General features: G+C 35.6%; 1 protein-coding gene across 1 annotated transcript in view; it reads left to right on the forward strand.

The window, feature by feature from the left end:
* Positions 1-16454, forward strand: part of LOC111045203 — a 296666-nt gene that overhangs the window by 150250 nt on the left and 129962 nt on the right. The window contains exons 7-8 of the mRNA XM_039422744.1: positions 6283-6361; positions 15621-15676. Coding sequence (XP_039278678.1) covers positions 6283-6361; positions 15621-15676 — 135 coding nt within the window. The remainder of the gene's footprint in view (positions 1-6282; positions 6362-15620; positions 15677-16454) is intronic.

Genomic DNA, 16454 nt, shown 5'->3' on the forward strand with positions numbered 1-16454 from the left:
ATTTGAATTTGGCGCGCTCTCGTTCGACCTTGAAAGATGGCGGAGATGCTCAGCAAATGTAATTCTGTCTTGTGAATTTGGATTTAGTGCTTTGTGATGTCTTACTGGGAGACAACTACCTTTCCCCATGCTATTTTGCAGACTGTTACGTTTTGATTCTGACAGGTAACAGACTGACTGTCGTGTCGTGAGGCTTTTCCCGTTGCCACAATATATATGTATATATATTTATATTATGTACACTGCAGACATCTATGTATTTAAATTTTATAAATGTCCTATATTATGTACTTGTACTACAATAATATATGATCTACACTAAAGACAACTATATGTTTATATTCCATATACACTACAATATTCTAGTATCTAGTAAGTAGCAATGCAATTCTCTATATCTCTTTCTTATCATTTGACTCACCTTATCACAACCTCTGTCTAAACTTTACCCCTTCCATGGTCCATGCCTTTGTCAGGGATCCTCTAACGTAACCGCCCTTCTATCCGTCAAATCGCACTGAAGTTCTCAGTAATAATTTCTATTCATCCAGACTACCATTTTCCATCTCTTAATATATGGTCTTTGCGTTATCTTTCTCTTCATCCCTTGCTCTGTCTCTTTTGCTTCTTCGCGGGTGTTCTCTTTCAGTCTCATCCTTCTCATCGCCTATTTCAATTTGATTTTGTGTATTTTAACTTGCTCTTCCATTCTTGCTTTTCTCGATTTCCCTCTATCCGAACAGAAAGATTTCTCTCCATCTGTCTCTCTCCTACCTCTGTCCTAATTGATTTTCTATCTTTCTGACTCTTTCCTTACTCTGTGTCCCATTCCTTCTTCTACCTCTTTCATTTTTCTCGAAATCTCCATCAGTCTCATATCCTATTTGCCGATCTCTTACTTTCTATTCTCTCAATTCTATATCATAGAGAACAGATAGCACAATATAACACTTATGCTATCTTTTCTCTAAGGTTATATCCAAGATAGTATACAGTACTATTTCGGCTATAGCAATAGTACTATATATCCTTGGGTTATATCTACCTAATCCACTACTCTGTCTCATTCAGTTTTTCTCTCTCCTTTTCAGTCTCATCCCCTGCTCTGTTTATTTTGCTTCCTCACGAAATCACTCTTTATCTGCCTCATCCCCTGCTGTAGTCTTCATGTCTTCATTCATTCATTCATTCTCTCACTATCGCACTCTCTCTCACCATATCTCTCTATCTCTTTTCGATTCAACCCTTCCTTCCCTATATTGTTTGGAGCCAGATTTGTCCGCTTCGTTCTCAGTTTGAGCAGTTTGTATCGACGTCTCCTGCAGACTAGTTCGGTTTGGTGGCGGTGTGTTATGCGATTTACATTGTTTTCCTTCAACGTGGATTATCTATTTATTCGGTTGCAATTATTACATTGTTCATCCAAATGTAGGTTATTTCAGCAAGTTAATACTGGTGAATTTGTTTTCATTTCTGGTTTACATTCCGATTGAAGACTACCGCGTATATTTGTTTACTACTCTAGGAATAGTTACAACTTTATCGTGAGGATTATAAAATATTGTTCCCCATTAATTTAGCCGAAATGAGGTAAAGAAATACAGTGCAACAACTCAAACAGTGCTAACAAATTAACTCTTACAGTGTTACAACTTTATCGTAAGGATTATATATTTTAATCTCAATTCATTTAGTCGAAATGAGGCTGTGAATGAAGATGCTCCTTATTATTTATTGTTCACTAACTTGTCATTAGTATTGATGATTTATTCATCAATAGGCTTTCAATCTTGAAGTAGGTGGCTATTTCTATGCAATACAATTATTTTCTTCAAAATGTATTAGCTCTCAATATCTTGGAACTTTTTTTCACTTCAAGTCTTGAATGGTCTGAATATTTAAAGTTGAGCTTTTCGAATCGTGAGTGAGAAACTGGGAACTAGTTTCTTGGACTACAAGATTTACAAAAATTATTTCTATGGTTTCATCATAGATTGTGGCACAGATTTAAGCCACATTCTTGTCTGTGATCGTGGTTATGTAAAACTAATTTATCCTCTGTAATAAGACGTCTACAAGAAATGCTAGTGAACCGCTAGTTTCAAGTGATAATTTGTGATAGTGTTAAGGTGTGTTGTGCGTGTGTCAGTCATGTGATTATCCGGGTCTTGTGCCCCTAGTTGGGGGCTCAGCAAAGATTAGGGGATCAGGGTGACAACATCTAGTCAGCCAGCTGTCATGTTCCAGAGAAAGAGAAGTCTGCCCGCTGTCCATGCGTGAGTTTCTCTCTTTGTTGCTCTCGTTGCTCACATTGAGAAGAAATTTTTTCTGGAATGATTTCTGACTCTTTCCTTACTCTGTGTCCCATTCCTTCTTCTACCTCTTTCATTTTCTCGAAATCTCCATCAGTCTCATATCCTATTTGCCGATCTCTTACTTTCTATTCTCTCAATTCTATATCATAGAGAACAGATAGCACAATATAACACTTATGCTATCTTTTCTCTAAGGTTATATCCAAGATAGTATACAGTACTATTTCGGCTACAGCAATAGTACTATATATCCTTGGGTTATATCTACCTAATCCACTACTCTGTCTCATTCAGTTTTTCTCTCTCCTTTTCAGTCTCATCCCCTGCTCTGTTTATTTTGCTTCCTCACGAAATCACTCTTTATCTGCCTCATCCCCTGCTGTAGTCTTCATGTCTTCATTCATTTATTCATTCATTCTCTCACTATCGCACTCTCTCTCACCATATCTCTCTATCTCTTTTCGATTCAACCCTTCCTTCCCTATATTGTTTGGAGCCAGATTTGTCCGCTTCGTTCTCAGTTTGAGCAGTTTGTATCGACGTCTCCTGCAGACTAGTTCGGTTTGGTGGCGGTGTGTTGTGCGATTTACATTGTTTTTCTTCAACGTGGATTATCGTATATTTATTCGGTTTTAATTATAACATTGTTCATCCAAATGTAGGTTATTTCAGCAAGTTAATACTGGTGAATTTGTTTTCATTTTGATTGAAGACTACCGCGTATATTTGTTTACTACTCTAGGAATAGTTACAACTATCGTGAGGATTATAAAATATTGTTCCCCATTAATTTAGCCGAAATGAGGTAAAGAAATACAGTGCAACAACTCAAACAGTGCTAACAAATTAACTCTTACAGTGTTACAACTTTATCGTAAGGATTATATATTTTAATCTCAATTCATTTAGTCGAAATGAGGCTGTGAATGAAGATGCTCCTCATTATTTATTGTTCATTAACTTGTCATTAGTATTGATGATTTATTCATCAATAGGCTTTCAATCTTGAAGTAGGTAGCTATTTCTATGCAATACAATTATTTTCTTCAACATGTATTAGCTCTCAATATCTTGGAACTTTTTTTTCACTTCAAGTCTTGAATGGTCTGAATATTTAAAGTTGAGCTTTTCGAATCGTGATTGAGAAACTGGGAACTAGTTTCTTGGACTATAAGGTTTACAAGGATTATTTCTATGGTTTCATCATAGATTGTGGAACAGATTTAAGCCACATTCTTGTCTGTGATCGTGGTTATGTAAAACTAATTTATCCTCTGTAATAAGACGTCTACAAGAAATGCTAGTGAACCGCTAGTTTCAAGTGATAATTTGTGATAGTGTTAAGGTGTCTTGTGCGTGTGTCAGTCATGTGATTATCCGGGTCTTGTGCCCCTAGTTGGGGGCTCAGCAAAGATTAGGGGATCAGGGTGACAACATCTAGTCAGCCAGCTGTCATGTTCCAGAGAAAGAGAAGTCTGCCCGCTGTCCATGCGTGAGTTTCTCTCTTTGTTGCTCTCGTTGCTCACATTGAGAAGAAATTTTTTCTGGAATGATTTATGATTTAATCTTCCTGAGTATTTGTTCCATGATGTACAATTTTACTATACAATATTGATACAACAGGATGTGACCAATTCTGTATTTTTCCATTTATCATTTACAAAATTACTTATAATTGAAATAATAATTTTCTGTGATGATGACACACAAAACATAATTCATTTAAATGATTGGGGAAGGATCAACAGGCACAGCCAAAAACTGTTCCTTCCCCGAATTCATACACTATAGTCCAAAAAGTACGTTAAGTTTCATACACTTTTGAATTTGAGACCAATTTTAATGATTAGAAATTTTTCCACGAAACAGAAATATGATTATTATAAGGTCAATGTTAAAGCAGGTTTCCTTTCTTACAAGTTTCAGCTCATTTTGTCTCTACAAAAATAATAAAAGAATTACTACTACTAATACTATAGTCCAGGCAATGAATGCTCAAAAAAGGGTGAGAGGGAAATGTTTGGAAGACAATTTTTGACCCCGCAGTTCTGTTTAGGGTAGTAAGGAGTTGAACATATCAAAAGTCCACACCCCAACCATCTGTGCTAAGTGGGTGGGTGTGGTTTAAAGGCTTGTTCTCAAGAAATGAGCGTGAAAGCGAAACGCTGAAAAATGCAACTTTCAGATCACCCTCATCCCTTTAGCACATGAGTTAGGAATGGGGACTCTTGATATGTTCTCCTCCCAACTAGTCTCAACAAAGCTGCAAAGTCAAAAATTTCGTTTAAAACATTCCCTCCAAATTCCTTTGTCAATTGGTCTATTGTTGCAAAAAATGGAGATTTCACACTCAACACTAAAGCTGCTGAAAAGGTGTAGGGAAATTCGTAAAGTGTGAAATTGTACATCAAATTGAAGAGAATTCAATGCTCTATAAGCTGATAATCAGCATGGATGTTTCCCATCGATTTTTAAAAAGATATAAGAGCAGAAATAGAAACAAATTGGTGGAAAACGTGTTTTTTCCAAAAATGTCACACCTTCAACAGCGGATATCTCGAATACTAGAGGAGATATAAATAAATTTGTGGAATGAATATTACAGGAAATTATGTAAGCTTCAATTTGTTATATGACAGTCAAGTCCTTAGGATTTTGAGTTTTTTCAGACATAGCTTTTGAGTTTTATGCGAGAAACCAAGAAATGGTACCTTTAAACCACTCCACTCCCTCAGCACAAGTGGTAGGGGTGGGGGCTTTTGATATGTTTACCTCCTTACCACCCTAAACAGAACTGCCGTGTCAAAAATTTTCTTCCCAACTTTTCCCTCTATAACCTTTCCTTGACTGGACTACTAGATACTACAAAAATAACAAGTCGTAGTTGTAATATGTGACTAAGCACATTGTAAATCTTCACTACATCGGATCAAACTCAATATGTTTCATGTTTTAATAAATGGAATCATCATTGTCCATAATAAAGTTTTTAGAGTTTGTTTGCATTCTGTGCAGAATACTCTAAATCTAGGAATGGAAGGCGCTTGTGTCAATTTTTCGTGGTAAATGTCTTTGTTGGCCATATCCTATAAATTAATAATACATGGAGAACTCAGCATTGACCACTTTCCATCAGATAATTACATGTGATGTCACTTGTGATAGTTTCAGAGTTTAATCAGCGCTATCTAATCACAGCCTGATAAGATAGCAGAATAGAATTTTCCCAAGAGAAAATAATCTTTATACAGCAGGCGATACAATAACATCCAATATGCTACTAAATTATGGTAAAAACCTGAATTATCAACAGGACACTTGAAACAGAAGCTTTCGTCATCCTCCTTCGCAACAACAAATTTATTATCAACTTCCATTCGTTACGTGCATTTGATTACGTTCTTTTATATTCGTCAAATTCAATTATTCAAGTTTTAAATTTTGTGAGAGCGTGCACTGGAAAATACTGGCAATTTACCATTATAATCTAACGACTGATTACCATTGCCTATTATGCGTATGCCATAAATAAATAACGTTTTAACTCCAGCAACTATTTATTTCTCTACAGCTTTTGATCATGAGTTCATCTCGAAACGTCTTGAACAGAACTAATATTATTGCTTCCTTATATTGAGATCTTTGTCCTCCTAGTCAACAGGCTTCAGCCCGGGCCACACTTATCATGCACCTTTCCAAGCCTACTTCCATACGATAATTTGATGATCATTGGTGACAACGGCCTGGAATGGTGCATGCCACACATGTCATACCACATACATCTTACCACCATCCCCTCCACCTCACATGAGTAGAATGGGAACGATGCAAGATAAATAAGTGTGGCGCTGGCTTTACTCTTGGATTATCATTGAACATACTTATAATCGATTGTAAATATTATATCTGTAAATCAATTCATTAATTATATTAAAATCGATTAATCTGATTTTTGTTTCTGTTACAGAACCCACATAGCGAAACCTAAATCATCGGCAGCAACGATAAATAGGTCTGAAAGCTACAAGGAGCGAATACCAAATAAGGTAAGCCCAATTTTTTTATCCAACCTTAAATGCCTGTGTCCTTGAAAAATGTTACTTTCCCTTCTATTTCTCTAATACAGTATTTTATTTGAGAAAAGTATTACCATCTATTCGCTATTCTGTTATCCTAATACAATATTTTATTTGAGAGAAAAGTTTGAAACGAACTCATCTCTAGAAATAGAAGAAAGTTTCATAAGGCACGAGTTTGCAAGTTCTGTAGTTTGTTTGCCCTGAACATTTTTTCTCATTTTCTAGAATCCTTTCGTGACCGAATTAGAAGATAGACATTTTTCGGAGGTTGAAGTAAGGGCGTCATCGTTTTCTTCAATCTTTATTCCTTTTTACCAATCATTTTATCTCTCATTCTCCCTTCTTTTCGTCTCTCTGTCTTTCATTCTCTTCAATAGGTAGTCTATTCTGTTTGTTTAGATGTGTGCCTGTGAAGTTTCTGGGGAATTTCAAATGTTTTTTCATGGTCAAGGTCAGTGAAATGGAAAATAGGACCTTGTTCGTGATGTTCTATCATGATTTTTGTTGATTTATTTTATGGAGGAACCATTTCAACCTTTCATTAGCAGTCAGTTGAAAGATAATGTCAGACACAGTGAAGTGGCTTGATATATTTTATTTATTTCATTCAATGGCGAAAATACGTAGTGGGAGAAAACAGACATACCCTTACTATTTCTAGCACAAAATTCTGAAAAATATTGTCCAATTTTTTTGTTTATGCCAAAGGTTGTATCCACACCAACAATAATCTAGAAGAAATCAATAATCAATTTCGAGATTTGAAAGTTTGAGAATAAAGCCAGTAAACACAAAATAATGCTAAGTTTTATTGAAATAATGAAATTAGTTTGAAAATTTAGAGCCGATAATTACTCATTACTGTTAGTACAGCCCATTTTATATTGATGTTTACGTACTTGATATTTGTTGCAGTTAACAAAATAGATGATTTCTAGTCAATAGATTCATTGAAACTTTTATTTATTTATCTCAATAAATTGTAAAAAAGAAAAGTTCACTTCATATTCTTGTTGCAGTCCTCACAATAATCGATTTCCATAAATTGATATAATAAAATATGTTTTTATTGTTGGAAAACGTTGAAAATGATGCATTATTTTGTATATCATATTCTTGATGCAGTCATAAAATTGATTGATCTTTTTATTTCAAATCGGTCCTAGTTTTGAGTTTTCATCAACATATTTTCCAGATAATTTTTTTACTGTGGTTTTATCTGGTATATTTTGAGATTTGTAACTGAAATATCTAGTTTGATACAACAAAGATTATCCGTTTCCATTTATCATTCTCAGACCTGCAGATGACATTTTCGAGAGATTCAGGCGGCATTTTGAAAGCCAAAAGATTCAATTTCACTTCAAATATTGTTCGTTGGTGTAGGTGTATCATCCATATGGATTGTTAATCTTGTATGTTCCCCTTGACATTGAGCCCTGAGGGATCCAAAAGTCGTTATTTATCCTTTTTCGGTAGTGAGGGGGGTTGATGAATGAAGGCCTTCAGTGTACAACTCTCCTTAGGGCAACTGACCATTAGGGCCATTAGGGCGTGTCCACTTTCATTTCCATCATTCATCTGCCTTTTCAACCCGACTGTTATTAGAAGAGTGTTTTCAATCCGTATAATTGCGATTTGTTGTACAAACTGAATGATATTCTACTTTTAAAAAGTACCAGTATTTTATGCGTTGTTTGGGTTCCTCGCACTTTCAGTTTCACGTGAAGTAAAAGTTTTCCACATGTATTACCCTTGATTTAGTTCTCAACCTATGTGGAAGGCTAAACCAATAGGTCCTTCCTTTATTAACAATATTATTATTTGAACAAGTCAAAATAGAATAGCTCAAGAGTCTCCAGCTAATTGCTATAATAATTATAAAAAATACATAAATTTTCAAGTGCTGTTATAAAAGGTTTTTCTTACAAATTATAACTTACTAAAGATTTTGTGTAGTGGCTATCCACCCTCATTGCAAAACTGGCCGACGCCAAGATGAAAGCATTGGTGCTATCTAAGGGCCGTTTGCACATTAACTAAATTTCATTTTATTTTATTTATTTATTTATTCGTGGATTAAATCCGTATCAAGTCTCGTTTGTTATAATGTGTTACATTTTGAGTTTAAGCCACCAGCTGATTGAATTCAGTTTAAGCTTTGACTGTGCAAACGGCCCTAAGTGGTTATCTTGTGATTGGTTGGATTTAATTCATTTTTGACTGTCTTCATGACGACGAATTACTTTGAATAGTTTGAATAGTTGAAGGAAATTTCTTTTACTCAACTTCTACTAGCTGTTTCCACGCTTTCACTAATATGCTTTTGACTTGTTGAAATTTCTATTAATTCATTCTGGCTTGTCAATTAAACTGCTGTTCCCTCATTGTTTGGCTCTTAGTTGGTTAAAATCTAAATAGTCGACTACAGGGGTATTGTCATGGCAATGAAATTGCTATTTTACTATTGGTTAGCTTATAATTAATGGTTGGATTATCTTCTATCAAACTGTTGCATTCATTGGATTTCGCCGTAACAACTATATTATTATGATTGTATTCATGCAGAAACAACTCTCCAATCATGCTTGTATCTCCCTGGTTATCTTTTGATTGGCTGATTTCTTTGTTACTGACCTTCCATTGTCATAATAACAGAAAATCTGCTTTCTCATTAGCTATTTTGTGATTCCCTACTCAACTTCAATTGACTGCAGTCATGACAACGAATCTGCTACTCTGTCATTGGCTTGAATCTGATTGGTTGAATTCTCCTCGGCTCTCATTGGCTATCGGCTACAAAATTGCTATTCTCTCATTGATTAGCTTGCGATTGGTTGAATTCTCTTACCAAACTTGTATTAGCCATTGTTATATCGACGAGGCTACAAGATTTTCCATTCGTTTTTAGACTCAAAAGCTTGAAACGTGCCTTTCTTATCATCATAGAAGAATAATCAACCTCCCCATTTTTGCTCTATAATATAATCCTCACTAGCTCAATCAACTTGAGTTTCAATTGTTATGAATTTTTATTGTTATGTTATACGTTTTCAATTCTTCATTTTTAATAAATTTCATGCGATTATTGCTTATCACTATTTAAATCATTAAACAGTACTATATCATTAATGCATGTCTACAGCCCAGGTAGAAGAATAATTTCTTGGCTAAACAACATCCGATTCTGGTGTGGAAAAAGCTCCATAGAAATATTTCGTATTGCCGTGGATAAAGTGAAAATCGCCATGTTGATCGCCCACGTTCGTAGTGGACAGGCACATCCAGAAGAAGAAGATATCATAAATTCCGTATTATTATTATTCTGAACCTTGATTATTGTTTGTAAGACAATGAATTTAATTTTTCATTGGATTCAACCGAATTACTCATTATAATATTACTAACTATTGCATTATTCTCTATTTTTTTCTATTTTCACTAATTTGATAAATCGGTTCAAGAATATATACATCATATATCTAAAAACATTTTAGCTTTCTGTTATTCGTTATCAAATGATATATTTCATGATCCTGATATTAGATTCCAATGTCACTTCTATGGCTGTTGAGGCTACGGTGAATCTGCTTGAAATATGGACATAATTTAACGAAATGGAGATGAAATGAAATGCGAACACGACAGACAGACATGAATTGCATCGTGATTTTTCATTCCCGATGTTAATTACGGCTAAGTGGCGTCGTACGACCATGTCGCGTCCCGACGCGTATACAACGTGATTACATGTCAGAAAAATGACAAGCTGTCCCCAGACCCCCATTTTACCCCCCTTGAACTCTCCAAAACACCGTCGGGGCTCTGGGAATACTTGCACTGTGCTCGTTCATTCATTTCAGAGTCTGTGTTTGCTGGTTGGTGGTGGTGGGGGGGTGATTGTATGATAAAGGTCACAGAAACGAGCTGTTATTCAAATTCCCTGGATGTTCAGTGTTGTGGAAAAATGGGCGAAGATTGGGTTCTGAAATTGATGGAGCTTTGTTGAAAGAGCTCGTCCATGATAGTAGTTTTGTAGATGATGATATTCGGTTTGTAAAATTGCCTTGTCATCATCTAAGTAGATGATTAGTCTGTTGGATGAAATTTGGTGGGTACTAAGTAGACGGATATATTAGGCCTATGTGTCACTTTCAAACGCTGAAAACGCTATTGATGCTGTGTGTTAGAGTGGGTAAAAACTACATCTGACTGTTCACATCCCATGAGATTCCCTTTGTTGACAAAACAAAGAGAAAAATAATTGTGTACATTAAATCAATAAATGAATAAAGCTAGAATTCCTTACAAGTTCACTTATTCCATTAAATCTGAATTATTCCTAATAGTATATGAAATTTCTCTTGTTTCTTCAATTTCTTGTATAAATCTTCAATTGCATTATAATATGTTAAATATTGAACATCTTAATTAAAACGTCTTGAGCTTGAAAATCTAGACTATATAGAACCAGGTTTCAGCGTTCAACTGGGTAGGTATCAATTCATTCAATGCATAAATGCACAATGCATATCAACCTATTGGGAAAACGAAGACAGCGCGCATGCAAAAGCTCTGTCAAGCTGTCAGAAGGGTAAATCAGTGAGCTGTGAAGAGAGCGCGCACTGAAATGAAGCGCGCTCTGTTCGTACTCTAACGAAAATGATTTATGACCAACCTTCAGCCAGGTAGGATGCGCGTCCTCTTCGTACTTTCCAACCTATTCCTATCAAGTTGCAGTTATTTACACTATTTACAATAAATCTCTGAGAAACATCCTACTTTTGTGGCTATATACGTTTCCACATGCTTTCTCATCTCAGTTGCCAACTTCCAAGCATGTTGTAGTAGTTTTATATAACATTCTCATAATTGAGATAAAATAAAAAAAAACATTTGGAAACAGTGGAGAGGTAGAAAATGATAGAGCTATCTGCCCTCTCTAATGACAGACAAGGATAGCAAACCCACGTTAATCAATTGCTGATATAATGTGGACCCCACTATAATAACGTTTTGGCCCTATACAGCATCTGAACAGTATTGATTACCAAGAATATAATTTCCTTGTGAGTCTGAACACATATCTCGTCAGAACCCACCATATATCTCATCTGTGTTAGATTGAGAAGTGTGTAGTGTAGTATGGTAGGGTAGATAATGAGCTCCTTCTATCCAGTTTCATGTGCGTAAACTACATGCGTAAATCACGTGCGTGACATTGCTACGCGTGAGTGTGCGTGCATGCGAGTGTTTGGCGCGCAAAATCGATGCGTGTGTGCAGCGGGAAAAGCCGGAAAAGCCCCTTGACCGTGGATTGGCTCGAGGTCAATACTCTCTCTGGAAAAGCCCTTGAGAGAGTGAGAGAGAATGATTCGTTTTCCGCTCACCGCTCCTTTATTTCCTCCCTCTTGCTGCTTCTTCTTCTTCTTCTTATTCTTCTTTTTCCTTCTCCTTAATCTTCTTGTTCTTGTAGGTCTTCTTCTTCCTACATTTGCTCTTTTTCTCCCTCTATTCTTGTTTTTCTTCTCCTTTTTTCTTATTCTTCTTTTACTTCTTCTCTTACTCTCCGTTCTCCTTCTCTTTATTCCTTTCCTCCTTGCTCTTTCTTTTTCTTTTTCATCCCTTCTTACTCTTTTATCATTTATTCTACTTGTTCTCCCTTTCTTCGTCACTTATTCTCCTTTTCTTCTTCTTTTCCCTTGCTCTCTTGTTTCTCTCTTCCTAATTTTTCCTCTTCTCATCCTTATTTCCATTCACTTCTTCTTTTTCTCTTCCTTCTTTTACATATATTCTCCTCCTTCCCTTCTTCTTCTCATCCTTCTTATTATTTTTTCTCTCTCCAGCTCCTTTTTTCTTCTCTCCTTGTTCTTCCCCTTTTCTCCTCCTCCTCTCTCCTCTTTTTCTTTTTATTCTTTCTCCTCCAGTTCTAGTTATTCTTATTACTGTCCTGCTATTCCCTCATAATCATCAACACAATCATCTTCTTCTTTTTCTTCTTCTTCTTCTTCTTCTTCTTCTTCTTCTTCTTCTTCTTCTCTTCTTCTTCTTCTTCTCTTGTTTCTTCGTCTTCTTCTTCTTCTACATCGTCCGATGAAATTCCCATGTCAACCACAGAGGAAACTTCCCCTATTTTCATTGTTTGCACGAAATACTTGTTCTCACACTTCTGTTTCCCACCCCTTCTCCTCCACCCGTACCTTTCTCCTCTTACTTTCCAAGTTCTTCCTATTTTCTTCCCGGTCCAAGGGAGCAATGTAAGTTATTTCATTTGTCCTTCCAATGCACACTCTCTCTCACCATTTTCCTCTTTCTCTGTCTCCCACAAACTCTCCACATCCAGTGTACCACATCTTAAATTGCCACACCTCTATTGAGGGAAGATGGAATCTCGCTCCCAGGAAATTCTCAGAATCTTTCAATGATGTTCTCGATAGCTAATTGGGTTGATTGAGTGTATAAACCCCACTTAACTGAGCTTTCACGCGCTTCTCCAGTAATTTCAATGGGTTCTCAAGGTGTGCACTAATACTGTAGCCTATATAAACATAGTGTGGGCAGTCTTCCCCCTCACATCAACCAGTTAGGAAAGTTTATTGTCGAAATACTTTATACCCATTAATTCCACGAGTTATGGAATTTTCTGAGGAATTTCGAGGAATTCATTAATACTGTAGCCTGAACAAACATACATAGTGTAGGTATTTCTCTCACTTTAACGTGTTGAGAAACTCTGAAATGCTTGATACCCATCAATTATACGAGTTGGGATACTTTGTGAGTGAATTTTCCAAGTAATACCCGATTTTCCAGACTGTTTGTTAGTGGTTTTCCGTTATGAAACCCCTTTCTCTCAATATACAATTTCTTTTCCTGGAATTAAACAATCATTCAAATGAGATTCAATTCTCGGAAACCTGAAGCTTTGTCACTGTGAAACCCACTACTTAAAGCAAAATATAAAGTAAGAGCACCTTGTTCATGAAATTCACTTATCTACTGGAATGTAGCACTATACTATAATGATATTATTGTAATAAATGCTACTATGAAGTAAGCCTCTCAGGGTGATGTGGTAGAGAGGACCTGAAGTCCTAACTCCACCCTTAATAAACGCAATAAACAAATCAATCAATACTCCGAGAATACTTCTATTATGTGGATTCCTACATATCAGCATCAGAGTCCGTGTACGGTTCAGTGGAAATATTCATTCAACTTCTAAAGCCTGAATATATGTTGTCTATTCCCTATATCATGTTGGGTTCTTATAAAAATATAAGGAAAGCATTACTTAGTTCTTATAAATCCAATAGAAACTTGTTAGAAGCTTGCTACTGCATTGGTTTCATACCTTTGAAACTTCTTGCTGATAATTATCGATTATCGTAAGTTAGATTAAATTGAGCCGAAGGGTGTGTTTTTTTTAAATTCATAGGTAGTAAAACTAATTATTATTTTACTGATAATTACGACTTATATTTTTGAAGAAGATGGTAATTGTAAAGGTGCGTACAAATATACGCGCCGCGAACATGAGCAATTCACTTTTAATCATCTGATTATATCTGTATTTTTACAGAAACGGTAAGATATAGATATAAAAAGCTTGGCATCAGCTGATTAGAAGTGAATTGCTCATGTTCGCGGCGCGTAAATCTGTACGCACCTTTAGAAGCCCACCCAATAGCCTAGAGCCAAACCTCTGAATAATTTATAAAAACTCACTTATTTTCAAATAGAATATGCTTGTTCAGTTTCCTGATTTCAATCAGTTTCCTTGTTTTAATCTCATGTTTTCAATTTCCTTATTTATCATTTTTCAATCCTGAGGATTTTTTATCCTAAATGGATTTTCCAAACATTTTTCATGAGGTTAGCAGCAAAGTTAGTAGACAGTCTATTAACGTTGAGTCATCAGTACTGATCCAAGTGGTTTAATTGGTGTTTCACTGGTCCATCTTTTCACTGACTAATAAAACTGATTAAATTTTTGTGTAAAAAACCACTCATCAATTCGATGATTTATTCTAATTTACACCCATTATTGCAATAACCTGTATGATCATTCTAAGGATGACTCAAACCCTAAAATCATGAAATCCATAGAAAATCACAATGTGATTTAACATGTCATGTTAATATTTTTATTATGCCAATAATTATTATAAATTCAAGTTATTCAAGTGGATTTTGTCGAATATAAATTCAATATATAGATTTATCTCAAGGCTAATGCTGTCAGTCACAGCTGTGTATTTCTAAGCTACTGCCACTCCTATCTCTCTCACTCTAATCTTCTATCAATTGAATTATCCCACTCTTTCCTCCTTTTCATCAGGTCCACCAACTCTTTCCTGCTTGAAACAACTTGTTCCTGTGCTCTTCAACTGTTTGCCTCTCTCTCCCTCTGCTAGCATTCTCCTTAACTCTTCAACTGCATCCCTTACTCAATCTCTCTCTCTCCTTATGCTAGTCTTCTCCACAACTTCTCAACAGCTCATCATCCCTCCCACTCCATCTGTTAGCACTTTTCTATAAAGGGCGGATTGATACTTTCAAAGCAGTTAGTGTGTTCCTCCTAAAGGGGGGGGTAGGGTTGTAAATTGTAAAGAGGGGGTAAGTTGGAATGATGAGGCGATGTGATGAAATGTTGAGGGGGGTCAAGCTGGTTAGAAGGGGAAAGTGGGTTGAATTGTAAAGAAAAGGGGTGGTATGGTGGGGGAGAGGGGTAGAAGCGCCTTCCACTTGATTAAGTCGTTTGATTGGAGTGAACAGGGACGAGCTTTTAATTTCCTAGACAGGATGGAGAAGCAGGCAACGCTCGTCGACGCTCATTGGCTGATTGTGCGGAAGCAAAACATTATTGGCTTGTCAGATTTTGGCGCTAAAATTCGAACACCTGTCTTGCGACCATGTAATACGTTGACTTTGAAAGTTGCATTTCTGCAAATTGCAGTTCTTTCAGTTTTCTTCAATTACGAATTCGGATGATGAAGTGTTGCTTTATTAAAAATTAGAATAATATTGTATTACTTCGAATTTTTTCACCTGCTATAAGGATTATGCAGCTAAGAACTACTAATTTTAGAATACATAATTTACAACCAAGCTGTGTGACATGTAATATGTTATTTAGAAGTTATGATAATAAGTTCTATAAATTCTATATTGATTGTATTCTTGTTTATCATATAACTTATTTATTTCTTCATCTTATTCACAGAGACAGCTTCGAGAACGACGGAAAACCAGTGATCCAAATCTGTCGAAAACGAATAAGTGAGTACAAACTTCCCGTTCTGTAATTCATGATTAACCTTAGAACTATCTCTACTAACTCTAGTAACTATTGTAGAATATATACAGATAGACTGTAAACAGTATAATTGTAGAATATATTTATACTCTGTTATAGCTTGGTCCAATGACAGTATATCTATGCTTAAACTTTTACTATTCGACACGAAAAGTTGATATTCTATTTTCTCCAGAATTGTATGATCACATATCAACAATACCCGAATGTGTACATGATTAAAATGGTGGGAACTAATCAATTTTATGCAATCAATGGGCATTCTAGAAACAAACATACAAATTCTATTAGAATTTTCTATCTAGAAATTGTTCGGTCACATGCATATTACCAATGCTGGAATCTCATGATAACATCAGTATACTTCATGAAAATTTAAATTACAAATCCATATTATCCCCAGAATTGTGTAGAGATACATTTGAGAATTATTGTATTGATAGAATTGAGCATTCAGTAGCATTGTTATCTGATGGGAAAGACTGTAAAATTGAAACCTATTGCTCAATTCACCAACTATAAAGGGTATAACCATAGAATAAGCAAATCTTGTGTGCATGCTTTCTCTATTCTATAACTCGATGTATTATTAAAATAAAACATCTTCCAAAAATATTACTTCTGTCTAGACTACGGGAATCGGGAATTATTAGATTTGTCGTGTAACTCGTGTGTCTTCATTCCAGTAGGAATCTTGTTTCCAGAATAGTTGTGGCCTAATAGTTGTTGGACTCAGTCCAG

Source organism: Nilaparvata lugens, chromosome 3 (genome assembly GCF_014356525.2).
Source record: "Nilaparvata lugens isolate BPH chromosome 3, ASM1435652v1, whole genome shotgun sequence".
Taxonomy (NCBI): Eukaryota; Metazoa; Arthropoda; class Insecta; order Hemiptera; family Delphacidae; genus Nilaparvata; species Nilaparvata lugens.